This window comes from Lepidothrix coronata, unplaced genomic scaffold (genome assembly GCF_001604755.1).
Source record: "Lepidothrix coronata isolate B3197 unplaced genomic scaffold, Lepidothrix_coronata-1.0 Scaffold8, whole genome shotgun sequence".
In the NCBI taxonomy this organism is placed as follows: Eukaryota; Metazoa; Chordata; class Aves; order Passeriformes; family Pipridae; genus Lepidothrix; species Lepidothrix coronata.
Genome location: NW_016690188.1, coordinates 5,069,882 through 5,097,046, shown reverse-complemented (window position 1 = coordinate 5,097,046; position 27,165 = coordinate 5,069,882). Strand labels below are relative to the sequence as shown.

Below are 27,165 nucleotides of genomic sequence, written 5' to 3'. Positions count from 1 at the left end.
ACCTTCGCCCTTTGCGTTACTTCCGGCCGGCGCTCCGCGTGCGCCTCGCGATCCCGGCACCGATCCTGCTCCTCTCGCCCGGGCTTCCCCACGGGAGCGACCCGGGACAGGTAAGAGTGTCAGCTCTGCCCGCTCCAGTGGGGCTCTGCTGCTCCAGTGGGGCTCTGCTGCTCCAGTGGGGCTCTGCTGCTCCAGTGGGGCTCTGCTGCTCCAGTGGGGCTCTGCTGCCGGCCGTGAGGAGCTGTCTGTGTTGCTTGGCGAGCCCTTAGGTGAAGCGTGCCTTGATGAACTTTAGTTTTGTCATGTGTTTTCACGTTTACAGGAGTTTTATATGTCTTACAGACAGCATAGTTAGTGTTTCAGCGCTGATTTCTGTAGAAGTACTGTTGGTTAATAATAATGGTATAAATAATAGCATGAGCATAATAATAATAACAGTATAAGTAATAAATAAGAATAGCTGCAACTATTACTGCTTACTGTTATGTATTATTAGTAATAACGTGTTCATTGTGACCTGATAAATAAGATGTTGTTTACGGATTGAAACAATAAGGTTAAACATCCATTGTGTACCTCTGCACATATACTTGCAACTTGCACAAAGAGGTATCAAATTATATTAACCTTTATGAGTAGTATCCAAAAAGTAAAAATGCAGACCAAGTTTAAGTAGTGCTTTGCTCACAGTTTTCTCCTTGATGACTAAATCTCTTAATTTCAACTTGTCCACTGAATATAATAAATATTGTTTTAGGAAATTTATGGTTAAAGCAGTCTTATGAATACATATTCGGTGCCTCTAAATGCCTTAGAAATTAATACTTTAATACTTCAGTTTAGTAGAATTGGACAATAGTAAAAAATGTTAGGGATGTGCATATTTAGATGAACTACTGTAATACTTCAGTTTAGTCAAATGTTAAATACGTTTGGATAAGAGTTGGTGTTTTGTCACTGACTACTTGTGGAGCAGCCATCCAAAAACTTTCTTTGTTTGGGTATAGTGCACTCTTATGTCTCTTCGGTTTTTGTGAGGAACAAGTGTAACAACTGTGCATTTCACCTCTGTTTTGCCATTTGTCCCATAGCAGTGCAAGGATGGCGTCTTTGGAAGAAAACTTTCCTCGAGGAGGTATCCAGAAAAAACCTGCAGAGAGAAAAACGTCCAAACCAAAGTTAGAGCAGGACAATTTGTTTGATGTACGTTGTTTGCATGTTCTTGATTAACTTCTCAGAGCTCTTCTGCTGTCAGAATTTGACCTGCAATCCTTCCTACCTGTTATTTCTACAGTAAACTATAGAAGGCACTCCCAGGAATAGATTGCTACTGACATTCACCTTTCTCCTGATCTCTTTAAGATCCCTAATGTCTGATGGATGCTGAATGTGATGACAGAGAAATAGAGAAATTTCAGTGAAAATTGTTGATCAGGCTTTAGCTTTTAAACTTTCCACAAGCATCTTATCCCAAAGTACTGTGTAGCAAGGCTGATGTTACTGGATATAGGCTAAATTTGGTCTTTCTCTTTCTGTTAGTAGAGTGTAGTGCAGATCATTTGTTTCCATTCCCAAGATTCACAGTTTTATAAATAATCAGCCTCAGTCCAAAGAAGATACTTTGTAAGACTTGCATGTAGACAGACATATAGCAGTTAGCAAGGCGGTTCTCTTTTTTCCTCTAGTCCTAGTATTTTCTTCTGATTTTATTCATGGCAGCAGAGTTCTGCCTTAGTGCAAAGTTTATATCTTTATCCGCTTTTATTTTCTCCCTCTCTGCTTATAAACTGCTAGGTTCACCATGAAGAAAAATCCCAGAAAAGAAAAAGGAGCCAAAAGGATCAAGGAAAGCAGAAAAAGTTCAAGGCAGACAAAACAGCCACCGCTAAAGACAATGTTGTGAATATTGGACCACTCACAATTCAGGTTGGTGCATAAGTTTTTGAATTTGTGTGCATCTCTTTTCTGGGCTGCATAAAAATGGCATTTTCTTCCTCCCTAAATCTGTAAAATGTATCAGTGATTCCGTACAAAACCGTGTTTATCACTCTGTTATCACTGGCTTGCCAAGATGTCCATAGTGTGCCGTTCTTTCTGCTTTCCCAGGCGCTGTGTGAGGACATGCTTCTCCTTGGGTGTATAAAGGAGATCACTGACTACGAGCTGGTCATCAGTTTGCCCAATGGTCTTTTGGGATTTGTGCCGATCACGCAGATCAGCGATGCCTACAGCAAACTGCTGAGCCAGCAGGTGGCCCAAGGAGAACTCCCAGAGGTAAGGCCTTGGGCTGGGGCTGTGATCTGTGCCCAGAGCTAAGGAGTGTTAATACCTCAGAACCAACCCTGAGGTCTTGCTCAGGAGTCTAATGTCTGGTCACCAGTCTCACAGCTGACTTGATTTTGATCACCTGCAGCCCTTAGCCTTGGCTAAATAATCCTTGAGCTTTGTAAAAAGCCTGTTGAACATAAAGAGATTTTTTTGTTATCTCTCTGCTGCTGAAGCTAAATACTGATCCCTGGCTGTAGGCAACAATGGGAAGAAGTTAGGGAGTTGATTGGAAAATGATGTGAGGGTGGAAGCATTTCTCAGGGGCCCGGGGAAGAACACGGTCCTTGCAGTTTAGTTGTGTGTTGGCACGTGCCATGTGCTGCTGCGTGGTGCTAACATAGGCTGACCTTGTTTTGGAACCTGCTTTTCCAAGCTAACTTTGCAATGATCCTGATAATGGCTGATTGCTAGAAAGAAAGAGGATGGAGTAATCTGTTACCCTGTCTCTGGTGTCAGCGGTCCATAAGTTTTCCCAAGATGTTTTGGATGTGGGATCTGCACTACCCTGTTGATGGTGGTGTTTTTCTCTGCTAAAGAGGGAGATGAGAGTAGGGTCACTGTAAGCATTGGAGATGTTTCCTCAGCTGCAGTCTCCTGAACTCCAGTGTTCGGTTTTAAGCAAAGCCTGTCAGTCTTGCTGACATAACACAGTGTCATCCCTGCCTCTCTGTTGAGATCCTGCCATTTGTGGCATTTCCTGCTTTTTATGGTAGCGTTGACAGAGAAACAGGACTTTCCTAATGGATTTTGTTTTCAAAAGCTACTTCAGTAACAAATTCTGGCCTTCTTATATTATTTGATATTGTAAAATTTGTATGTTTCTCTCTTGATCATCTTGCTGGGCAGGGCTTGAATTCGCTCTCGGACGTGTATTCTCCAGGGACACTGGTCAGGTGCATCGTGACCAGCGTGGAGAAAAGTGATGATGGACGTCGCAGCATCAAATTATCGATTGACCCCAAGAAGGTCAATAAGGGCCTGAATGCCTTAGCCCTAGCAACAGGCATGGTATGTTTTCTGGGTCTGTCACAGCTCCTCTAGGCTCTTGCACAGTTTGTGGAGAACATTTTAGTTTTTGATTGCATGGGGTCAGAGCAGCATGTGGAGCTGCTCCCACCGTGGAAGAGACCTGGAGGGGAGAGGGTGGTATTGGTTCTTGTCTTCAGGTTGTCACTCATGAAATCCATTCACCTGATTCTGTTTCAGTATGGACAAGTTATTTAATTATTTCTTCCTGAGTAGGCTTCTTTGTTATTTTTGCGGAGAGTAATATACAATGTGCCTTGCAGAGGTGCTTGGTTGTTTAGGTTTTGTGCTTGTACCTGTATGACTGTAGGCAGGTGCCTGCAATTAGAGCACCTGCTATTTTTGAGCATCACAGGTTTTTTCCTACTGGTTTGTGATCTCCATACATGCATAGCTGGATAAGGGTAGAGTTGAGATCTCACTGCCAGATGAGCTGTGTAGTAAGAAAGAATGTAGTGTTCTTTCTGTGGCTCTGGAAAACTTAGTTCTCTGTCCATATAAACAAGCGAGTACTTGGATGGGGAATCTCTTACCAAATGTGCATTCTTTGAAGACTCAGCTGTTTTGTCATATTACTGAGTTGCAGTGCTTCCCTCCCAACAGCTGCTCTCTGGCTCTGTATCTAGTGTGGAAGACCATGGCTACCTCATAGATATTGGAGTCAGTGGGACTCATGCTTTCCTGCCTCATGAGAAAGCCAAAAATTACATCAAAGCACTCAAGAGAGGTAAGAAGTGCAGGAGGATCTGTTGGGGTTAAAATGGAGGTGGATAATGACAGGGATTGAAGTGTGTTACATCTATAGTGTTCGTGCACCTTGGTGGGATTGGGTCAAAGTGGAGTCTTTGCAGGTTGCTGAAAACAGCAGTTTTGTGACTGGTCTGCAACAAGCCTTTGTGTTTCAGTCTGGGTTCTGACAGATGACATTACTGTTCCAAGCCCATCCATCCCTGCTGGAAGTAAACTTCACTTAGATTGAGAGGAGTTACAACCTCTTAAAATAGAGGGAACTCTGAAAAAGCATTGGAAAGAGTGGAAAGGAATCCCTGAGTGTTCCTGGTGGAGGTTTTATGCTGTGACTTGTCTTTGTAGGGCCTGACTTGAAAATAGGCCAGAACCTGACCTGTGTCATCGTGGAAGTGAAGAACGAGGGCAGAGTGGTCCGTTTGTCCATTGAGCGGTCAGAGGTTGCTGCATCCCTTGCCACAGAGAAACAGAACTGGGCACTCTCTAACTTACTACCAGGGCTAGTGGTGAAAGCTCGAGTGCAGAAGGTAAGTTCTGGTTTGGGTTTCTTTTGTTGAATGTGTTTCTTTTGAGCCTTGTTGAAGGCAGGAGACAGGTGAAACAGAGACAGAAATTTATGGTGTGGAACATTTCTGTTTGGGCTCTTAACATTAGCAGACATTATTATCTGCTAGACACTCCCTCCACCACATTCACCTGAGGCCTGATCTCTGTTCTGGTTGTGATGCCGTAAGTATAAAGGCTTCAGCCTGAAGTTGGTGATGAAATCTGAAGCAGAACAGGATCCTTTTTGTGCTTCTGTGGCCTTTTCCTAGGTAAAGTATTCAACAGGGTAGCAGTAGTCTTCAGGGTACACACAGCATTATCAAAAAATTAAAGGATTGTTTTTGCAACACAGTGTACAAAGCAGAATTTTTAGCAGTTTTTCTGTCTCTTATGATGTGCTTGTTGATTAACACTGACAGTGCTTTTTCTTGAACTGTGTGAACTGCTCTCTGTTTGTGCTGCATGAAAACTTGAGTGCAAATTTTTTTTGCCACCTTTTCCTTCCCCTTCCTAGATGACCCCGTTTGGAATGAAACTGACATTTCTGTCTTACTTCACTGGCATTGTGGATTTCATGCACATGGACCCGGAGAAATCCATGAACTATTCTCCAGATCAAGTGGTAAGGAGGGTGGAGGATGGCTGGAGTTGGTATGTTGCTTACACCATCTCTTACCTTCTCCAACATTTCTGTGGAATTATCTCTGAAATCTTACTACTGATAGCTCTCTTTCCCACCTTTTACTTGAATTACTATCATGGGTGCTTTAGAGCTGTGAAGAGCAAAGCCATTCCTGGGTTACTGGAAGACTTATTTAGAAAGCCTGAAAGACTTGCAAGGGATAGAAACACAACTTGTGTGGTCATGTTCCCCTCCCTGCATTAATATCAGACTAGTCTGTAAACAATAGACAAAAGCAAAAAATCCCTGCTCAGTAAAGTTGTTAGAGCTGAAGTGATGACTTAGTTTAATACTGGAAAATGCTTGTATGTGGACAAAGAGTTCACAAAGGTACCAAGCAGAATGTCTAAAAGCATGAGTGATGTGCCTCTCTCCTGTTTTGCTTACAAACCTGTGTGTGATGAACACACCATCTTCTCCCAGGTGAAGGCTTGCATCCTGTCTGTGCACCCCAGCTCCAAGGCGGTGCGGCTCACGCTGCGTCCGGCCTTCCTCCACCCTGGGGGAGCCCCCAACCAGCTCTCCAGTGACCGCGTGGGGGCCGTGGTGGAGGAGTCCACAGTGAAAGCTTTCTATAAGCAGTTTGGTGCCCTCTTTGAGCTCGATGATGGCACTCTTGCGTTTGCACGGGTAAGTACCAGGCTGGTGGGGCAAGGCCTCCATATCTATCTAAGCCTTCTGGGAAAGCAGGCTAGTAGGAGGTTTTATTTTCTACCTGTGTGCTCTTTGGGAGGCATTACAAACAAATTAAGATATCATGGAAGATATTTGTCAAATCATACATCCCCTGTTGTTTGAATTTAAATGTATGAGGGCTGTTGTGGAAGAGCTGGTAAAATCTGCTGCACAAAGAGAATGTTAGAGGAACAAATTTGTCAAATGCTGCCACTTCAACCTAAAATCTATATCGATGCTTCCACTTTCCAAACACTAACTTGTAATTTCTTTGTTTCTAGTTGAAGCATCTTTCAAAGAACAGAAAATCGTTTAAACCTGGGGCATTTAAGGAAGGATGCAAACACAAATGTCGGATCATTGACTACAGCCTGATGGACGAGATGTGTCTTGTGTCTCTGAAGCAGTAGGTATCAAGGACTGTTACAGAAAATTGGTTGAAGGGTGTGGCTGAGAGTGGAAAATATTACATTGCTTTGCTGGAGTGGAACTTGCCATTTGGGGGTTTTGACTTGTATCTCTGTGTCACATTAGGTTGTATAGGCATCTCGCATGTCTTTGCCATACTCTTTGGAATTGAGGCACCATCTATATAGTTGGTGAGCTGAGGCACAGGGAGGCTAAATTACTTCTGCCAAGATCAAGTCAGAAGACTATGGCTGAACAGGAAGTTGAATCTTGATCTTTCAGCTCATTTGGCTCCTCATTTTCAGTATTTCCATCTGTGTGGCTTTAAGCAAAGCAGATGATGGGTTCTCCTTTCATGGGGAGACCTGTGGGACTGTCACCTGGAATGGAGCTGGGTAAACCTCCCTGACCTTTATGTCCAGAGAGCTATTTTGGGAGATAGGTCAGTTGGAGTAAAACACAGAACTTTGGAGTTGTAGAGCACTGGGTAGTGTGCTGAATAATGGATATTTGGGACAAGTCAAAGAGGGGGCTGTCTTGTCTTATCCTTACTTTGTTTCAAGTTGACTGATTGGTCTTCTCTTTGTGTCTCTTTCCTAGTCAGATTATTGAAGCACGGTTTCTGCAATACCAAGATATCCACACAGGTGATGTGGTTGAGGTGAGTTTCTGAAGGACTTATGCAGTACTGTGTGGCCATTAGGCTGAGGACAAAGATGTAGCTAATGAGTATTTCTTCTGTCTAATATGTATGTGCAACTTACAGTGCAGACTAGTGAGATGAAAATGAGAAAAACCTTTCCTTGCAGGACTTAATTAGTGGAATGCAATACTTTCCCCCAGTTTGTTCAGGGTTTTGTTCATGATATGGCCAAGGCAATCAAATTTTAGCCATGGTCAGTCTTCTATTTATGGTCTTTTTAGAAAGGCCTGGGTGAAAGAAACCAAACCTCACCTTGCACTCCAAGTAAAAGTCGGTTTATGAACTATCACAATCAGCCGATGGGCAGAAAGTTACTCAGTTATGATCATTCTTGTGTCTGAGTCATGGCTGTGTTGGATATGTCTATGGAAACAGTTCTAGTTTTCCAGAGTCATTAGGGCTTCTGCAGAAGTAGCTTATATTTAAGGAGAAGAGGCTGTACAACAACCAGTGTATATAAAAGTTAATGGGTCGGATTAGTTGGGTGAAGTGTAAGTTGGTCTAAGATTATCGGTTTTTTGAATGTGATTAGATTTGGTGACAATAGGTACTGTAGTGTCTTGGCTGTTGCTACCTACCTGTGCAGTCTGTTTTTCATGCTGAATTTGCTGATTGTTTCCTCTGTTTTGGGCTCTAGGGCAAAGTGCTTTCTCTGAAACCCATTGGGATGCAGGTGAAAGTAGCTGATGGGATTAGAGGACTTGTGCCATCCCTCCATCTCGCTGATGTGATCCTGAAGCAGCCTGAGAAGAAGTACAGCATAGGAGATGAAGTCAAGTGTCGGGTGAGAGCTGCCAGACAGGATCTTCAGCTGCTTTGCACTCTTCTGTTCTGAGTATTTAGCAGCTGGATTGATCAGGAAAGGGCCGACATGCTTTTTGAACCTTTTTGTACTCCATTCTTGCAGGTGCTAGAGTGCAATCCTGCAGGAAAGAAGCTGATCCTTACTCTAAAGAAAAGTCTCATCCAGTCAAAGCTTCCAGTCCTCACAAATTATGAAGATGCAAAACCAGGTCTGATCACACATGGCTTTGTGGTGTGTGCAAGGGAATTTGGCTGCATTGTGAAGTTCTATAATGATGTCAAAGGTCTGGTACCCAAGAATGAGCTGAGCTCAGAACCCATATCTTGTCCAGATAAAGTCTTCTATGAAGGCCAGGTAATTAATGTACCTATGCTGTGCTGTGTGTTTGAATGCAAAATGGAAATCTGCAGTTTACTCCAATGTGGGTTTTCCCCTGAGGAACCAGCTACACCGAGAGATGTTTATGTCCTTTCACTTAACTACTTAATCGTGCTCCATTTAAGCAGATTAGGCTGTAAAAAGGGCAGCTCGTCTTCGAGTATGTCATAGGCTTGCCTTTTTTTGTGGGCCCTCTCTGTTCTGATATGTGGGAGGCAGCATGGTATGTGATGCAGGGACTACATGTGGTTGAGTTACTTAGATCTCAGTAGAAGTTTTGGGATTCTAGGCTGCGGTTGCTTCTAAGGAAGTTAGAACTCTTAACTACAGAACCATAAGGATGATGTTTTCTTCCTCTGCATTATTGTGATTTTCCTGTTGGTTTCAAATCCCAGGCACTTTGGGAACCATGTTCACCAAGTTCTGGTCTTTGTTGTGGACAAGCTTATAGCGATCTCAGCCATCTTCATTATTTTTTTCTGGTGCTTTTGTTTGTCTTTAGTCCTGCTGTTTCTTGGCTGGCTAAGGAGGAAGGCAATTTTCTAGTCAGGTTTTCTGACTGCAGATCCAGAGGTCTGAATTTTATTCTCAACTCTGCAACAGAACTGCTACATACTTTTAGCAAGTCATTTGATTATGTACTTCCATTTTCTATCTGTGTGATTAGAAGGACTTCAGTCTCTGGTTGAACCTGTTAAGTTGTAGTCAGTGACCTGCTATCCTCAGGTGTGAGAGAGAAGTGTGTGTATGTGTATGTATTTTCCTGTCTCATTCTGTAGGTGATAGCACACTGAGGAGGAGAGTAACCTCAATTAAACTTCTCTTTTATATTTTTTTTTTTTTTTGCTGCAGGTTGTTAAAGTAATGGTCTTAAAATGTGAACCCCAGCAGGAAAGACTCTTGTTGTCCTTCAGGTTGTCAAGCAAGTCTGGCCCTGAGGACAAAAGGGAATGTACTTCAAAGGAAAAACAGGAAGTGAAATATCAAATAGGAGAGGTATTGAATTCAATGACTGATTCCTTTTTTACCTTTTCCTACTCATTTTCCATATGATTTGGTATCACTGTGAACAACTTTACTTTAAGGAAAGCTGATGGTGGTCAGGAAATAGCATTAAATGTACATTTCTTATTGTGTGGTTGGCCTCCTGGATCAAAAAGAACATCTCTGGTTTCAGAGGTCAGGATAAAGGAGTCCCAGGATAGTCCTTCTAGATGTACCATTTAGTACTCCTACTCCTAGGTGGAGTCCTGTTTTTTTCCTGGATGCTGCTGATGTTCTCACTCCAAAAGCAACTGCTTTTGCTCCCTGGAAAAAGACAACATCAGAGAAATGTTTTGAAACACTTTCTTGTTGTCTTTGCAATGAACACTTTCCAACTCCCTGCAGATACTGTTAATACAGGAACAGGACAGTTCTAGATTACATTATTCCTTTCACCCTTCAAATAAAAAGTCACAACCAAGAGAATGTTTCTAACTCTTTATTTTTCTGGGAGCTGAGAATTAGTTTTTATTTTACTATCAATGCTTTTTAGGCTCAGCCTGTTGATGTGAGAATTTCTCATATTTACCTGGGAGGCGACGTCAGAGCCCCTGCAGCACAGCATTTGGTACTCTGTGCATGAAAAGAGATAACTTCAAAAACACTTGGAATTTTATATTGCTGTATTATTCTCTTTTCAGATAGTTGATGTGAAAGTCTTGAAGAAGAAAGATAATGGATTAGAAGTTTCTATCTTAGAAGATGAAGGCAATGTGGTTGCCTGGATCCCCACGCAGCACCTCTCTGACTTTGTTGCTACCTCCAAGCTCCTATGGCACTGTCTTCAAGAGGGAGATGTCCTGCCCAGGGTTATGTGTCTAAGTGACAAGGGAGAGCATATTGTATCCTTTGCCACCTGAACCAGTCAAACAAAGTGGGGGGAAGGAGATATCTGCCAGGAATCCAGAGTATCTGCAGCAAACAGAAGATACACTAGTTAGTGTGTTGAAGTAGAAGTGCCTGTCAAGCTAGTGATACTTCAAAGAGTCATTATAACTTGTGCTAAAAATGAGACTCCTCTGTTAGAATCCCTTCAGAACCAGGACTTGGTTGTGAATTGGCTGATTTTCCCAGCCAGCTTCTGGGCTGTTAATCGTATCACAACCTTAGCAAAGGTTGCTGTTCTTATACTCAAAATCAGAATTGAAAAGTTAGGAAGTTGATATTTCTGGTGTATGGAGCATGTGTCTTCAGTGCTGAGCAACTTTAAAGACATCGGTTGCTAAATTTTTGTGTGGAGAGATCAAGATAGAAATTGGAATTGCCACACTTACAGCTCCTATATTCTGTAGGTTGCAACAAGTGCTCTATCCCAATGGTTAGCAGCACCAAGAGATTTGCTTGGCATCATGCTCCTTTCATTCATCTTTTCTGATTTTTCTTAATTGGTTGTTCAGATCTTGAGCAGAAAGTCTGCAGTGATTTCTGCTGTACAGGAGGAGCAAGTTGTGAGAAGCTTCTCTGAAATCCAGCCTGGCATGCTGTTGACTGGTTACGTGAGGAATGTGATGCCCTTTGGGGTGTTTGTGGAGTTCCCTTTTGGTGTGACAGGACTGGCACCCAAAGTGGTAAGCGATGCCTTCACTGCAGTAAGCAACATGTGTGTGATAAGGCTGCTTGAAACATGCTTTTAGCAAGGAAAGGAACAATTGGGTTGCAGACCCTGCATTTGCACAGCTTCCTTCCTGTAGGGTAAAAGGTTTTAGGTTTGCATTTTAATTCACTTCCAAAGTGAAACAAAGGGCTTTATTCAAGTGAGCTTAAGCTTCAACAAGGACTTCACATGGTTTCAGTAATTACTTTTAATTGATGGGGCTTTGTTAGTTTATGTTAATTTCTCTTATGCATTTTCACAAAATTTTAGCTCAGACCCTTCTGAATAGCACTGTGGGTGGTTGATAGGTAGCAGCTGTGCTCAGTAACCTTTGTCCCTTGTTTCCTTTGCACAGAGCATGAGTGACAAGTTTGTGACAGACACCAAGGACCACTTTGTGGTGGGACAGACTGTGATTGCGAAGGTGATGAGCATTGATGAGGAGAAGCGGCGTGTGCTCCTCAATCTGAAGGTGTCAGAGTGCAGCTCGGGTGATTCTGCTGCAGAGAGCTTTGCCCTCCTGAATCAATATTTCAGGGAGCTGAAAGAAATCAGGGACTTGTTGAAAAGAGGTAAAAGATTGCACATGTTCTGCTAAAGGGGATCATGTCAAAAAAAAGGGGCTCTAAAGGAACAAGAAGGGAAAACCATTTTCTTTTAAGTAAAAGAAAGGTCAGTTCAAGCAAAGACTTCACTTCCAAGAGTAGTTTATTAGAAAAAGGATGTGTATGCAGTGTCTACCATTAACAAGGGGCTTTTTGGAAGTACAGCTGAAACAAACCAAAGAAGCTGCTCTTTTCTCTGAAGTTTGCTAGGTCTCTTGCATTGATTTTGGGTTGAAGCTTAGATAATTAAAATAGGGGGATAGATAGATATGCTGTGAGGTCCATATACCAAAAGAGGAAGGGAGATAGAATGGTACAAAAGGATGGTTTCCATGAAGGGCATGGAGCTGGTAATAAGGAAGGCCAGGATAAGACTGGATGTTCTGTGAACTGGAACCTTTCTCCAGGCTTGTGTATTTTGAAACTGGCAATGGTTAATTTTTAGTACTCTCTGCTCTTGTATTTTAAGAGCCTTAACCTGCAGACCTGATTTTTTTGGTTATCTGCCAGATGTTGAACTCTAAAGAGCTTATGGATATTGAGCAAGCTGTGAAACTTATCTAATGTGCCAGTAGAGGTGGAAGCGTATGGTTTTGTTGTGGTTTTGGTTTTGGTTTTTTAAGTGGGAGAGTGACTCATGGAAGTCTAGGAGTTTATTTCTATGTGCCTGAATGCATTGCTGCAAAGCACCAGTGAAGCAAAACAGGCTGCTCAGTGCCCAAACGTGAATTTCCCCCAATGCCTGAAAAGGGAGTGATTATAAGTATTATGGGAGGCTCTCATTGCGTGCAAACTCATGTTTTAGAAACAGGCACTTGAGCCCTACCCCTGGTAATTACTTAGTTTAGAAAAAACAGTACTGGTGCCTGGATAGGAGGGTGATAGATATATAAGAACGAGCGTGGACATCATATCAGTTTTCTGTACTGAAAAATGATGGAAGAACCCAAGTCAGTGTGTCAGTGTAACTAGCTATGACATTAGAAAGGCTGGGCAAGTTATCTGTCTGATGGTAGTGATTTTTTTCCCCTGGTGCTTTCTGAAGAATAGTACATCTATATAAAGTGAAGGATGCTTTTGGAGGGCTAAAATAATAAAGGAGAAGGCTTTGTTTTAAGAAGGATTTCCTTCCTTGCATATTATACACAGCAAGCAGCAGGTGCTCTTACTGTGTTTAGGCAAATAGGACTAGCTTTGTCCATAAAAATGAGGAGGAATCATTGACAACTAATGATGTATTATTTGTATGCTGGTAACTCATACCTGATGAGAACTTACGATTTCTACCTTATTCTAATGGTGCTTTTTTAACAGTGACAGTGAAGGACATTTTACCGCAGTCAGGAACTGTTCCTGCTTATGTTACAGAAATGTGCATTTGTGCATGCTGTGATCCTCAAGTTGTTTTTTATTGTTGATATTTGGGCATGGGATGCCTGATTTGCACAGAGGAAGTTTTCAACTGCCCTGAGCCTTTGCCAGGATCTGCTTAGCTAGAAAGTCCAAGGCACTCAAGTGCTTGTGATAACCCAAACCCAGCACTCACATGAGCACGACTTTGTTCAGATAGATTTGCTACTTGTATTACAGGTCCTCCAGCAAAGGTTTTCTCACATGCTGTTTTTCTAGTGTTATGTACACTGGATGTATTGCAGTTGATTTTAGCAAATTCTGACTTTGCCTTTTTAGATTCTTCTTATATCCAGTATTTTTTAATGTTTTGTTACCTATAATTGTGAAGTGGCAGGTCTGTTTTGTGGTTTTAGTATTAATCTGCTTTGCTTTCACCTTTTTCTATATGCAATGCTGTGTGCCAGTGTTTCTATAAGACTGGAAATATTCTCTCCAAAGTTATCAGATCCTTATTGTCAAAAAAGTGTTTCTACTTTGATTAACTCTTAGAACTGACTTTGTATTTCTACAGATTCAGGAGCCTAAACTTTGTTTTCCCTTATAAAGGTGGATATAGATGCTTGTTCATGCACCACTGAGTAAATGTGGAGGATTGTCTTTGTTTTGCAAAGAAACAATGTAGGTAAAACTGACTTCCCGCTTTTTTCTTCCCTTAATTTAGGGGAGCCCAGCATGGCCCAAGCCCTTTGTGAGTTGGTGCCTGGGAAGGAGCTGCAGCTGGTCGTGCAGGATGTAAGGGAGGATGGCTCAGCACTGTTCAGTGGCAGCTGTGTCACAGGATTGACTGTAACCGCCACTCGCTACCATGTGGGAGGTGAGGGTCTTTCCTTACCTTGGGTTGGTTTTCAGACTTGTACTTAAAAACTTCTGTTCTGAAATGAATTCTGCTGATGGGGAACTAACATGGGAGGAGTCTGATCAGAGTATGGATGGCCTTGAAGAGTAGTTTAGTTTCTTAATGTCTTGCCAACCCATTTGTGTGATTCAGAAAACTTAATATAAACCTACCTGTGCCTCTGTTAACCCCACCTCATATTTTGGGCATCTTGTAAGGTCTAGTTTGTGCCCTGAGATCCTTAGTTGAACCATACTGTATATAGACAAAGTATTAATACAAGCTCCAGCTTTCATGTTTTTTTTCCTTCTTTCTTTAGAATGATATTTCTTGTATGCTCTATCTGAAATTGCTGCCATTTTCTCTTGAAAATCTATGTGACTTTAAAGCAGGACTGCAATTCCAGTATTTTTGTAATTAAATCAGAAAAGTGTCATATTATGCAGAACCAAACAAGTACATGCTGAGGTAATGAATATACTAGTGAAAGCAAGATAAACTGCTAACTTCAGCAGGAGTAATAGCAATTCTGTGTTCAGAAGAGTTTTCTGTTTTCTTATTTTTTTTCTTTTCCTTTCTTTCTTTAGCAACAGATAGACTAGAGATAGTTTCATGCAAACGTTAGGAAGATCTTTTTCAAAACCTATATTATCTTAAGTTTGTTTTTAGTCAGCCTTGTCTGCATTATTTAAGAATTGTATCTTCATAAAATCAATTTAGCTTTTCCATGAAAACATCAGACTTTTTTCCAAATAAAAAGCTCTCTTTCTTTTTCTCATTGCCATTAATGTTGGAAGACTCTTTTCTTTTCTTAAAGAGACTTATTATACATTTGGTACTAGGTTGACTTTGTAACTCAGGTAATTAAGCAGTTTTTGGTCTCCAGGAAATTAAACCCTTCCTGTTTGTCATGTGCTGCTATCTCAGTTGCTCAGGATTCTCTGTCACCAGGATATAAGCTCTTTATTCTCATTTATAGATAAAAATATTGTCCCTGGTAAGAAAATGAAGGCGTTGGTTCTTCATGTGGATGCCCCCACATCCGAGGTGTATGTTTCTCTTCGGGAAGAACTGTTAAAGCAAAGACCCAAGCGAGTATGTGTTCAGTTTTTGGATCTGTGTGTTTCTGTTTGCCTGGCAAACTCTACGTGAATAATAAATGTCAAGGGGGGTCTGTTTCCTCTTTTAGAACTCTGGGAGAGAGGGTGGAGGGAATCAAAATCTCAGCAGGAGAAGTGACTATCTCTATTTCTGTCTAGCAGCTCAGAGAGAACTCCCAGCACTCTGCTGTTGTGCAGCACATTGCAGAACAGTTTGCCCTGGTGTCTCTGTTGGAAACAGGCCAGCTGGCAGCTGTGCCCATCCCGTCTCACTTCAACGACACCTTCCGCTTTGACTCAGAAAAACTGAAGGTGGGACAAACAATCTCTGCAACCTTAAGAGCGGTGAAAGAGAATGACCACGGGGTCTTGTTAGCAGTGCAGGGCCCAGCAAAGAAGAATTTTTTTGTGAGGGTCCGGAATGAATCGGAGACAGTATTAGAAGAGATGCTTCCTGCTGTGAAACACTCGCTTTCCCCAGGGGATATTGTTACTGGGACCATTAAATCTGTCAAACCAACCCATGTTACAGTTGCTATTGATGACAAGCTGACAGGTTCAATCCATGCATCCCGGATTCTGGATGAAGTACCCATAGGCTCTTTTCCAACGTTTACTCTGAAAGCTGGACAGAAGGTGACTGCTCGAGTCATTGGAGTTAGAGATGTGAATACTCACAGGTGGGAAAACATGTACATGATATCGCTTCTGGGGGAATGCAAGGGGTGAAACAGTTACTCAATTCAAATCATTTAGACAGTTCCCTCAGTCGGCAGATGCTGGTACAGCTGCCTTTGCTGGAATAGTTGAGGCTAGAGGAAATCTGCTATTATATTTCATCCCAGATCCAGGTTTCAGTGAATTATCTTTCTACTTGTGTTGCTGTATTTATCTTGAGTATAGATTGCAAGGAAAAAAGATGTCTAAATTCGAGCTAAATTTGCTGGAGTATTTTGGTTACCTAAATTGCCATTGAAATAATACTAGGAAGAACTGGAACTGGAAGGCTCTGGTAGTTTTAGAGGACTTGCACCTGGGTTTTCTTGCCAGTGCAGGGATTAAATGTGAGTGACTGGGGCCTGGGGAGAGCATGAGAAACTCTGATCCTTTTCCTCTTCTTTAGGTACCTGCCCATCACCCATCCACACTTCACTCAATCCATTCCAGAGCTCAGCATTCGACCAAGGTAAGTGTTGGCCTCTTTGTATCTGCAGATACTTCACAGACTTTGTATCCTTGAAGGTTCCCTCCCTTGTACCTCCCATTTGTGAAGGAGCCAGCTATGAGCAGGGACTTCCACATGTATGCAAGTGAGGCAAGGCCTCTTACTCTCTCTTTCACACTAAGTTGGGTCTGGGAGTTGTGTTCTCCTAGCATGTGTGCTCTTGTAGCACATGATTTCCTTTGAATGTCCTTTTGGCTTCAGGTTCTGACAATCTGGACTTTGTCATGTCTAGTCATCTCAGAAAGATTCCCTCTTATGGCCAGGGAAGAATTAATTCCTTGCAGAAAGATGCAACTGGGAGGGGATGGGGATGAATGTCACAAAGACATTGTCTTGGTACTGGTTCACCATAATTTCCCAGGCTTCTAACTTCCATTTTCATCATTAGGACCAAAGCCGTGTCACTGATGTCCTCTCTTTTTTTGCGAACAGTGAAAAAGAAGGGGAAGTCACAGCAATGCTGAACCTTAAAGAAGACAATGCCTGCAAGAAACTTGGACTCTACAGTGTGGGACAAAGAGTCACCTGTTTTGTAAAAAAGGTGAGATCAGAGTCTTCTTAGGAAATGTGCTGGGGGAGGCAGCAAGTCCGGGTGTCCTCAGGGGCTTTAGCTAAACAGTGACGCTATTATTAACTATGAGAGTGGCCCATACCAAGTGCAGTGTCTTACAGGGAAAGTAGGAGAAAGAAGTCAAACTGTTCTGTACTTGATGGAATCAAGCTGACTCATCCTCTTCAACATGCCTGTTTGTTGCCAGCAGTTGCTTCCCACCTTGCACTTGAGCAAAATGGCCTTTGAGTCTGCCACAAACTGCACTCACTGCTGATCCCGTGTGCACTTGCCTGTAAACCACAGCAGTGTTATGCTTGTAAGAGTAGACTCCAAATCACCATTTTTGCTGGGTGAAAAAGGCAAGGCTGGACTAATTCCTTCTAGCCTTAAAAATTTCTGCCAGGAAAGGGGTTTTTTTCCCCCAAGGTATCATGCTGTCTTTTCTGGTTATTTCGTGTCTTCTTAGTATAACATCCTCAAAAATTGGCTGGAGGTAGAAGTTGCCCCTGACATTCGAGGAAGAGTTCCTCATCTGCTGCTGTCTATGAACACCAAGGTAAGAGGCTGTTACAGGTGAGCTACACGTTTGGTTTTTTTTAATTGTGCTCATGGCCACAAGTAATGACTGCAAACACTTGTGACATCCGTGTGAACTCGTAACCCAGTGCTCTGCCCTTTAGGCATCACTGCCTCTCACTGACAAGTGAGTACTGTGCCTGTAGCTTGTTTGGCTCAGGGTAGCAGAGCCATTGGAGCAATGCTGAGCTATCAGTCAAATGTGCACATCAAAGATGTGTATAGAAAGTGTAAAAGTTCATAGAAGAAACACCTGTCAAGAGTTGTACAAAGCTCATTTTCTGGAAATAAGTGGAAATATGTCTTTTCTTTCAGGTCTTAAAACATCCAGAAAAGAGCTTTAAAATTGGCCAGGCAATATCAGCTACAGTGACTGGAACAGATGTCACAGAAACAAACCTCTGTTTGTCACTCACAGGTATTGTGGAGCATTAATAGCAAGACCCCACCACATACAATCCTTTACTCAGAGGTGGGTTATCAGGTGAAGATGTTACACTCCAGAGCCAAGCTGTACCTTCTTGTAGAACAGAACTAACTCCTGGGGCCCTGACCTAAATGTAACAGCATGTAAGACAAGAGAGGTCAGACCTTTAGACTAAAGAATCACTTTCCTACTGTCTCAGACTGAAACCCTTCTGTGAGCCCTTGTAAACATGTTCCCTTCTGCTCTCAGACATGAGATGGTACATTTGTCAACATTTGACAGTTATTCTGGATCTTGGAATTGTTCAACTAGGGTTGGCCTAGTTTTGACTATCAAGGCAAATGTTGCTGTGAACTGAGAGATTTCATAGACTGCACCTTGCCAAAAGCTGGTGGATTTGATATGTAACTAAGACAACTAAAATTAGCTTCACTGACATATTACTCCCGCTGCTTCATATTTTCAAGTGTTATGAAGCCCTCTCCCTCCTTCACTTTTCCCAGGAATTCAGTCACTGGAGCAGGGCACTGTCACTGTAGGCATGGTAACAAAGGTGACCCCACATGTCGGTTTGACCGTTGCACTGCCAGGTGGGAAGACTGGCAAAGTCAGCATCTTTCACCTGAATGATACTTACACAGAGAATCCTCTGGGTAACTTCAAAGTTGGCAAGATCGTCAGGTCAGTAAATCTCTTCCTTGTTCCCTCAGGCTTTAAAGCTTAGAAATATCCGCCTTTGGTGAGAGGCTTTCCACTGCCATAAGATGATGCCAGACTGTAAGGTCCAGTCTGTGGCTAAGAAGTAATGCTGACTTACCTTATGTACGTTTGGGTGAAAGTCTTGTACTTTCCATTTGCGAAGAAGCCCCTTTTCAGCTCCCTTCTCGGGCTGTCTTTTTGAGAGTAGCTACTCTCTTAGCTAAGGTGCTGATGGGACTGAGGGAAGCCAGGTATCCCAGCTCTGCTTTGAATTACTTGTTTGGCAGTTCAGTTGTCTTTACATTTGTAATGCACAAGTAATTGCATTTCCCTGCTTCACAGACTTTTTGGGAATGCTGGAGAGTGCAACAGGCCAAGTGATTCAGATGTAACAATCTTTAATGCTTTTGTATTAGCAATAGAGCCTGAGTAAAGTAAGTACATGTGTTTCAAAAAGCCCTTTGGCTGGTTTTATGAACTGTTGTGTCATACGGGTTTACATTAGACAGCAAGTGCTCAAAGGAACAGAATGCTTTGTTTCCTCTAGAGCTGCATTCTGCTAGTGAAAATATCTATTTCCTACCTGTGGCTTTTTTTAATGGGTTAAAAAGCTTTGTTTTCTCCCCTTACTCTCCCATGCAGGTGTTACATCCTCTCCAACGAAAACGGCAAAATCCAGTTATCTCTCCGGCAATCCCGGTATGTGTCATCCCTCTAGTCTGTTGGTCTCCTACTAGGGAAGAAAAGGATAGTGAAATACAGTAACCATTGGTTTGGGCACATCAGTGTAAAGTGTTAAAAGGACAAGGACTACATTTTTTTTTAAGGGATGATACTTGCTCCTACTTCAGAACAACTTTCCTGTATCAGCAAACATGGAAGTGTCTGACACTTAATGTAGAGCTGCTCACCTGGGTTCAGATTTAATTTCTGTTTATTGTAGTTCCTAGGCCTGACTTATCTAGTTTGTTTGTTTATTTAGGAAGAAAGGGAAAGTTCTGCCATTGAATTTGCAATACAAACATGTTATGCTTCAGTGTTCAGCTGCATTTTAACCATTTTGATTACATAGCAGACTTAGCCCTAAATATCTCTTAAAACTGAGCCTCTTGCTTTGTCTTCCTTGTTGAACAAAAATATGTAAACCATGTGGAATGAAGTATCTTAGAAATAAGTGGGGCAAAAAACAAGGAAATGATGTGCAGAATTTCAGACAGCATTTTACTCTCCTCATTTTCTTAGAGGAAGCCAGGCTGATCTGTTTGGCTTTGTTTGCAGCAGCTTGTATATTCCCTACTGCTACTTATATCTTGGCAGAGATGCTGGTAGTCCATTAGTACATTTGAATAAACTGAAGGGTGTCTCTGATCCAGAATGTTTTCCAGAGAGTACTAGCTGTTGTTAATACTGATCTTTTTTTTGACATCTAGAGCAGTGTGGATTATTCAGGAAAGTGCTGTAGCTTCTAACCTCTCTTTTCTTTCAGGCTGAATCCAAAGATCTACAGCAAAGTGGAAGATGTTGAAATAACATGTATTAAGGATGTTAAAAAAGGCCAGCTAGTGAGAGGCTATGTCAAATCAATCACTCCATCAGGTGTATTCTTTGGGTGAGTAGCCTAATGTGGTGGCTTCACCTTGGCTGAACGCCAGGTGCCCACCCAGCCACTCTATCCCTCCCCTTCCCAGCCGGACAGGGGAGAGAGTAAGGTGGGAAAAGAAAACAACACAAATTGTGGGTTCAGATAAGGCAGCTTATGTTTATGCAAAAAAGACAGCAAAAGCAGTGTGCACAAAGCCAGAGCCAGCAGTTAATCTCTACTTCCCATGAGCAGTGGTGGTTGGCCACTTCTCTGAGGAGCAGGGCTCCAGCACATGTAAGGGTTGTCAGCAGGCAGCCATGAGAGACAATGAGTGCCTCCGGTCTTGCTCCTTGCCTCAGCTTTTATATCTGGGTTGACATCATATGGTCTGGAATATCCCCTTGGTCAGTGTGGGTCAGCTGGCCTACTTGTGTCCCCTCCCAGGATCTCTCCCTCGATTGAAGAAGGAATGTTACAGTGCTGTGCTCAGCAGTAGCCAAAATGTGGGTGTGTTATCAACACCCCTCTAGCTACCAATGCAGAGCACAGCACTGTGAGGGCTACTGTGGGGAAATAAATTCTGGCTCAGCCAGACCCACCACACGTAAGAATATTATTCTGGCAGGTGATGTGTTTTGGAGAACTTACTTAGAATGTACAATTGTGGAATCTTGTTTGGGTGTGGTCTCTGGCATAATGCGATGTCGCAAAATGAATTTCCTCCTGGAAGTCAAGATGTCATTGATACTTTCTTGAGCCTATGAAATTAAAGTAGGGAAAGTTTGTGTGACACTATACAGAACTAGTGATGCCACAAATACAATCACTGCACCTTATTTCTCCCCCTTCCCCTATGAAATATTTATTTTTGGTTTTCTTCCTCTTCTCAGCTTGTCCACTTCTCTTCTGGGCCGAATCCTGTTCCAGAATGTTTCCCCTTACTTTGTACAGAAACACTCCTTATATGAAAAATACCTGCCTGAAGGAAAGCTGCTCACTGCTAAAGTGCTTGGGTAGGTCCAGTGTTCTTTAAAAGGGACCATGAATTAAGAGAAAGGAGACAATGGAGGAGGAGAGGATCTAAAAAGGGAGGATAAAAGACAAGAAGGTTTGAAAGAATTTCAGATACTTGCAGTCATTGTAAGTGCTCTGATTTTTTTCTTCTTTTGTCCTGCTACTCCTGCCAATGAACCACAGTGTAAATGGAAAAGAAAAACATATTGAGCTTTCTCTCCTGCCTGAGGACACTGGGATGCCAAGTGTCTTGCCTGAATCCCTAGGCCTGCCACAATATGGTGCAGAGGAGGAGAAAAGAGAGGCACATAGTAAGAAAAAAAGTGAAGAGCCTAAGTTGAAGACAAAAAGGAGAAGAGGAAACTCTGAAAGTGGGCAGGTATGAATGTGATTGCACAGCTCATGCTAAAAGATTTCTTTGGCTCAAATACTAAAGGGACTAGGAAGATCCACTGGGATGAGGCTGAGGAATTATACAGACTTGTAAAAAAAATTAAATTGCATTGGAGATTAGCAAAGGTCAGATACTGTTCTTTTTGGGGGGGAGCTGAGATAGCAGCCCACTTGTGTTGCCTGTGTGACATGTCCTTTTGGTCTTGACACCCTGATGTAGGTGAGTGCGGGTTTAATAATCTGCTGTCTCTGTTATGTGAGAGGACAGTGGAAGATGTTCTGCCGGGGCATTGCCCTCTCTCTGCTGTCAGGCTCTTTACTTAGTGATAAGAATTGCCTTTAAGATCATCGCAGTTTTTGCTCTCCACCATCCATTCATTTCCCCTTCTTGCAGGAGGCGAAGCCAAAAAAAAGGAAGATCTGCCCAGCAGATGAAAATGACAGTGGAATTGAGGTATATTACCGTGAGGAGGATGAGGATGACCAGGAGGAAGAGGCAGCTAAAAAGAAATCTGAGGTGAGAAGTTTGTAGGAGCCTGAAATGACTTTCTATCCCTATTGAGATGTCACTTCTGCGTTGGATGACAATAAGTATCATTGCTGCAGATAGGAGTGATACATTATGAAAATGGCTTGAGATGGCTTGAGTTTAAATTACAGCAAAGGTGACCACAGAGTTAATGTTTTTGCTAGTAGGCTGCTTGCAAGTGTAAGAAGTCAATAGTACTGGCCAGAGAGATGCCACAAGCAAGGAGCAGTTGTCTGATCTTAGTGTAAAAACTTAAAATTCATGGCATCTTCTGTCTTCCTACAAACAGATAAGGAAACCTGGTGAAGCTCCCAGGCTGCAGGTTTCCATGGGTTTCACCTGGGATGAGGACATGAATGCAATGGATATACCTCTGGTGAATCAGAAGGAAGAAAGCTCAGAGAGCGAGGAGGAGGAAGATCCGCAGTCCAAGGTACTGTATTCTAGTGTTGTCTGCATAGGAGACACCAAACAGTGGCTGCAATGTGATGTTTTGGTGTTTGCATGTCTGTCTGCCCCATAGCAAAGCCTTCTAACCCAAAGGAACATCTCTGGCAGCTGACACAGAACTTGTTTAACTACTCCGAACACTGGAGTTAGTAGCAGATATCTCTGAAGCAGAGGAGAAAAGGCACTACTTTAGCATGGCTGCATGAAAAATAGGGCTTCTCACATTGACATTTTAAAGAAATGAGTATTTAAAGTCTAACAATGTTTCATGAAAGTGAAATTTTTTTGTATTTGATGTCAGCTCTGTTTTTTACTTTCTGGAGTGTTGTAAATTTACAGGAAAACCTGGAGGTGAAAGACTTCTCAAATTACAGTCCTCTTATTTAGAAAAACACCAAAAAAATCTTTTATGCTCTAACCTCTAGAAAGAGTTTTCCAGTGTGAGCAATTCAGCAAAAGCAGAAACCAGCTCATGGACTCCTTTCATGTTTGATCTTCAGGATTTCCCCCATCCTTCAAAACTCACCTCTGTGAAGGCCATACGTGGCCAATGCTTTGTTGCTCAGGGTAACAAGGCAGAGAACTATGGCACTGTCAGTTCCCAATTTAGATCTGAGTCACCCTAGTGATCCAGCAGCATGCCCCAATCTCGCACAATTTCTTCCCATGTATCCTGGATTTTTATGGAGTGAAGGATAGTGGTGAGTATTGGCCTGGATGGTAAAGATGGAAGAATGAAAGGGAAGTGTGAATCTTGCAGCTGGGGGTGCCAAACTAGCAAAGTATTTGGTCCCTCAATGTATTTCTTTAAAAGAAAAGGCATTTAATTTACTGCTGCTCTTTCTTGAGGTGTGAACAGTGTATGGAGTGGTGGGGTCTGTGTACCATTTTCCTCTTATCTTAAGAAATTGGCTTCATCTCTTCCTGAGGAAACTTCCTATCCTTGGACATAGTGAGGCCTGCCTATTCCCACATGAAGTGCCTGCACTTCGTCATCCTCCTGTTTTGCTCTTTCAGTTAAAGAAAAAAACAAAGAAGGAGAAGGAGCTAGAGAAGCAGAAGAAGGAGAAGGAGCTTTGCAAAGTAGAGGCAGCTCTGATGGACCCCACTCGACAGCCCCAGTCAGCAGATGACTTTGACCGCCTGGTGCTGAGCAGTCCCAACAGTTCCATCCTCTGGCTGCAGTACATGGCTTTCCACCTCCAGGCTACAGAGATTGAGAAGGCCAGAGCTGTAGCAGAGAGAGCACTTAAAACAATCTCTTTCAGGTAATAATGGGGCTAGTGATGGGGTAGTTGTGAAAGAACACTGGTAGTATCAGTATGTGTGGAGTGGCAGAGTCTGTTTCAGTGAGCTCAGAAGGATTAAATGGTAGCAATTGTCAGCTGGTCCTTTGAAGGTCTGGCTTGAGTCACCACAGTTGACCTACAGCTGACCTGCTGCAGCTCACAAGCACAGCAGCTCCCAAAGGTGGTACTGGGTGCACAGACATTCTTCTGAGCAGTCAGAATGGTTTGGAAGAGCATAATGCTTTCAGTGATGTTGTCCTTAAATCAAAACATGAAACAAACTGTGAAACTCTTGTCGCTTTTGCCATAGGGCTGCACCTTAAATCATCTCTACTGCATGATTAAGTATATTGTGCTTTCTTGAATCATCCTTGTGGTTTTTAATTACAAACAACAGTGATCAAAAATTGTAGTGTGAAACAACTGCTGTGCTCTATTCCAAAAGTGGTGTTTCAGGGAGCAGTATGTCCTCTTTCTTTGTCCTGGAGGCAGGCTACAAGTCAGTGAGTGTATGCAGGGTGGTTTGCAAAACCTGTTGAAGACTGGCAAAAGGCTAAATATTCTTGTTCATATCTGCTCTAAGGGAAGAACAGGAGAAGCTGAATGTCTGGGTAGCTCTGCTGAACTTGGAGAACATGTATGGTACTGAGGAGACACTGATGAAGGTCTTTGAGAGAGCTGTCCAATACAATGAACCTCTGAAAGTCTTCCAGCATCTGTGTGACATCTATGCCAATTCTGAGAAGTACAAGGTAAGGTAGTGCAGACAGGTCCCAGGCACTTATCCCATTCAGTCACGCCAGTAAACTTTGAATGCTGGCTGTGTAAGCTTCCAACTGGCAGATGTTAGACCTGTCCTGTTCCTAAATGGAATTAATAGTTATGATTGACAGCGGACAAGGATGCATTGATGATTTTCTGTCATAAGTGTTTGGAGATACCTGGCCTAAGAATAAGAGTTTTAAAGCTACAAGTCTTAGTTATGAATCTGTGTGATCTAACCCAACTCTGCCCTTCCAGCAAGCAGAAGAATTGTACCACACAATGCTGAAGCGTTTTCGTCAGGAGAAATCCGTGTGGCTGAAATATGCCTCGTTCCTCTTGAAGCAAGGCCAGACTGAGGCTACACACAGACTTTTGGAGCGTGCTCTCAAGGCTTTGCCCACAAAAGAACGTAAGCACTGTGCCCCATCCTTAATGTGGATCTTAATGGTGACAGGTCTCCAGGAGATGGGCCTCTCTCTGATATCTTTGCCTGTGACACCATTTGTAATAAGTGAAAAGTGCAACCAGTTGATGCTGAACATGCTGCCCTTGTCTCTCAGGAGGGGAAATATCAAGCTGGATGTCAATGCTAAATCCACCTGTAATAGAATTTGCTGTGATACACAGAAGCAAAGCACTCAGAGCAAAGGCAACTTTGAGCTTTACGACCATTCACTTGGTCTAGTCCTAGGTTTGTGGGGCTGCCCGTAGATGCTGCATGATACATTTTGAATGTAAGAACAAACCTCTCCTGCAGAGAGCTGAAATGGGAAGTGAACTGTGACCCTTCTCTCTCCCACTTTGATCCCACCTTAGTCCAGGACCACTTTACAACAGAGCCTTTTGTCTCTGGGTGGAGGTGGTTCTGTCTCTATGCTTGCCTCTGTTTGTGTCATTATCACTTGTGTTTGTTCATATGGAGAGAGCTGCTGTGATACCCTAAGATATCATTACTTGTTCCAGATGTGGATGTCATTTCAAGGTTTGCACAGCTGGAGTTCCGTTTTGAGGACACAGAGCATGCCAAGGCCCTCTTTGAGAGCACTCTCAGTAGCTATCCCAAGCGGACAGACATTTGGTCCATCTACATGGACATCATGATCAAACATGGCAGCCAGAAGGAAGTACGGTGAGTTGTGGTGCACCAGGCTGGGAAGGGGCAGAACACAGTGTCTGGAGGGTCACTCAAAAAGAGCAGAGGTGCCCTGCAGTGTGAGGTTGTACAGGACTTCCCAGAGCAGAGCAAAAAAGAATTTTTATCACCTAGACGAAGTCTTTGCTGGGACTGAGGAGACTCCAAAGAGTTCCATAAGACAGAGGGATTCTGATTGGCCTGCATGACAGAAAGTAGAGGCCTTGCACTGAGGTTGATCAGTCCCTCTGGAGGGATTGCCTTATATCTGAAGGGTGAGATCAAGCCCTTTTATATCTTGTAGCTTTTTTTTCTGTTTTCTGAGAGTTGATGAAAGGAAGTAATTTTCCACATCTACTTAATGAATGCAGGGTCCAATACAGTGAATGGATCTTTGCTTAAGTTGACCAGCAGCTTTAGAGTTCTGAAAGCAAATAGAAAACTTCTACTTAGAGATTTTGGCCAATTGTCAGGAATCTCTTTCTTCAAGCACAAGCACTTCACAGTAGATTGTGTATTTCCCCTGACTTTCTGCTTGTTGTTAAGACAGGTTACAGGGCTTGTATTGAGTGCTGCCACTGACACAGCGATCTGAATCACTTTGGTTTCTTGCAGGGACATCTTTGAGAGAGTCATACACCTGAGCTTGGCACCAAAGAAGATGAAATTCTTCTTCAAACGCTACCTGGATTATGAAAAGAAATTTGGTACAGCAGAAAGTGTCCTGGCTGTTAAAAGAGCAGCACTTGAGTATGTGGAGACCAAGAGTTCCCTTACTGACACCTAAATAATGGTGCAAGTAAAAGCAGAGAGACTTGACTCTCCATGCAGTGTGGGAACTGAGAGTATGGAGTTCTGCTGTGACTGTCCATGGACAGTGAATTTCTGGAGAGTGTTGGTCTATGACCAAACCAGCCTGGAAAGAACAAACAATGAAATGAAATGATTAGGTAAAGGTTTGCAGCTTTGTCCAGATGTTACAAATAATCCTACTCTGTTGATGACACATTTTTAAATATAGACTGTTTTATATTCAAAAGACATATCAGCCATACCTGTTCTACTTTCTGGGGGAGATAGTGCAGTTATGGTGCACTGATTTTAAGTACAACAATGTCTTATAAATTGATTTCTCTCACTGTCAAGATAGCAGAGAAGATTCTTGCCTTTTGGATGAATTAACACTTCAAAAGATCTATCTCAGGTGCCTTTGTGCTCCTAGGAATTGTCAGAGCAGCACAGGATTGTGGCATAGTTGAAGTTTGAAGGGATTTCTGGAGATATCTGGTTCAAGCTCTTCCTCAAAGCAGGGGTCAGCTAGGCTAGGCTGCTCAGGTTCACATCCTGTTTGGTTTTGATTTCCCCAAGAATGGAGACTTCACAACCTCTCTGAGTAACCATCTGTTGTAACAAGCTGCCAGGGATTGATGACAGAAAAAATTGTGATTTTCAGTAGTCATTGTCTCTTAAAAGAAATCACTGAAGTCAAAGAAAAAAGCAGGGGTTTTGTGCTGAAAAAAAGTCATCCCAATCTAACCTTCTGCTTGGAAAAAGCCAGGTGTCTTGCTTACTTGCATAGGCTCTGTCACTGATGTCAGTGCCTTGTGGTCCATATCCTTATGATTCTATTCTTGTAACTCTC

The 27,165-nt window shown here is 42.6% G+C and overlaps 1 protein-coding gene across 3 annotated transcripts; it reads left to right on the top strand.

Moving 5' to 3' along the window:
* The first annotated feature begins 19 nt into the window (after window positions 1–19).
* Window positions 20–26,564, top strand: PDCD11 (programmed cell death 11). 3 transcript variants are annotated; one of them, XM_017804076.1, is made up of 36 exons: window positions 20–110; window positions 1,092–1,203; window positions 1,795–1,926; window positions 2,107–2,274; window positions 3,175–3,336; window positions 3,958–4,081; window positions 4,447–4,628; window positions 5,162–5,269; window positions 5,753–5,959; window positions 6,286–6,410; window positions 7,013–7,073; window positions 7,753–7,899; window positions 8,023–8,274; window positions 9,151–9,294; window positions 9,984–10,184; window positions 10,740–10,910; window positions 11,292–11,508; window positions 13,616–13,768; window positions 14,769–14,884; window positions 15,052–15,569; window positions 16,013–16,075; window positions 16,547–16,655; window positions 17,134–17,223; window positions 17,559–17,661; window positions 18,174–18,351; window positions 19,012–19,068; window positions 19,856–19,978; window positions 20,842–20,964; window positions 21,149–21,344; window positions 21,753–21,875; window positions 22,177–22,320; window positions 23,355–23,605; window positions 24,210–24,378; window positions 24,647–24,800; window positions 25,355–25,520; window positions 26,139–26,564. In XM_017804076.1, exons 2-36 carry the CDS (start codon window positions 1,102–1,104, stop codon window positions 26,308–26,310), a joined length of 5,511 nt encoding a protein of 1,836 aa, XP_017659565.1. In that variant the 5' UTR covers window positions 20–110; window positions 1,092–1,101; the 3' UTR covers window positions 26,311–26,564. The 3 variants fall into 3 exon arrangements, with proteins under 3 accessions (XP_017659565.1, XP_017659563.1, XP_017659564.1); XM_017804074.1 differs by having other exon boundaries at window positions 15,049–15,569; XM_017804075.1 differs by having other exon boundaries at window positions 27–110; window positions 1,095–1,203; window positions 15,049–15,569.
* Window positions 26,565–27,165: the final 601 nt, after the last annotated feature.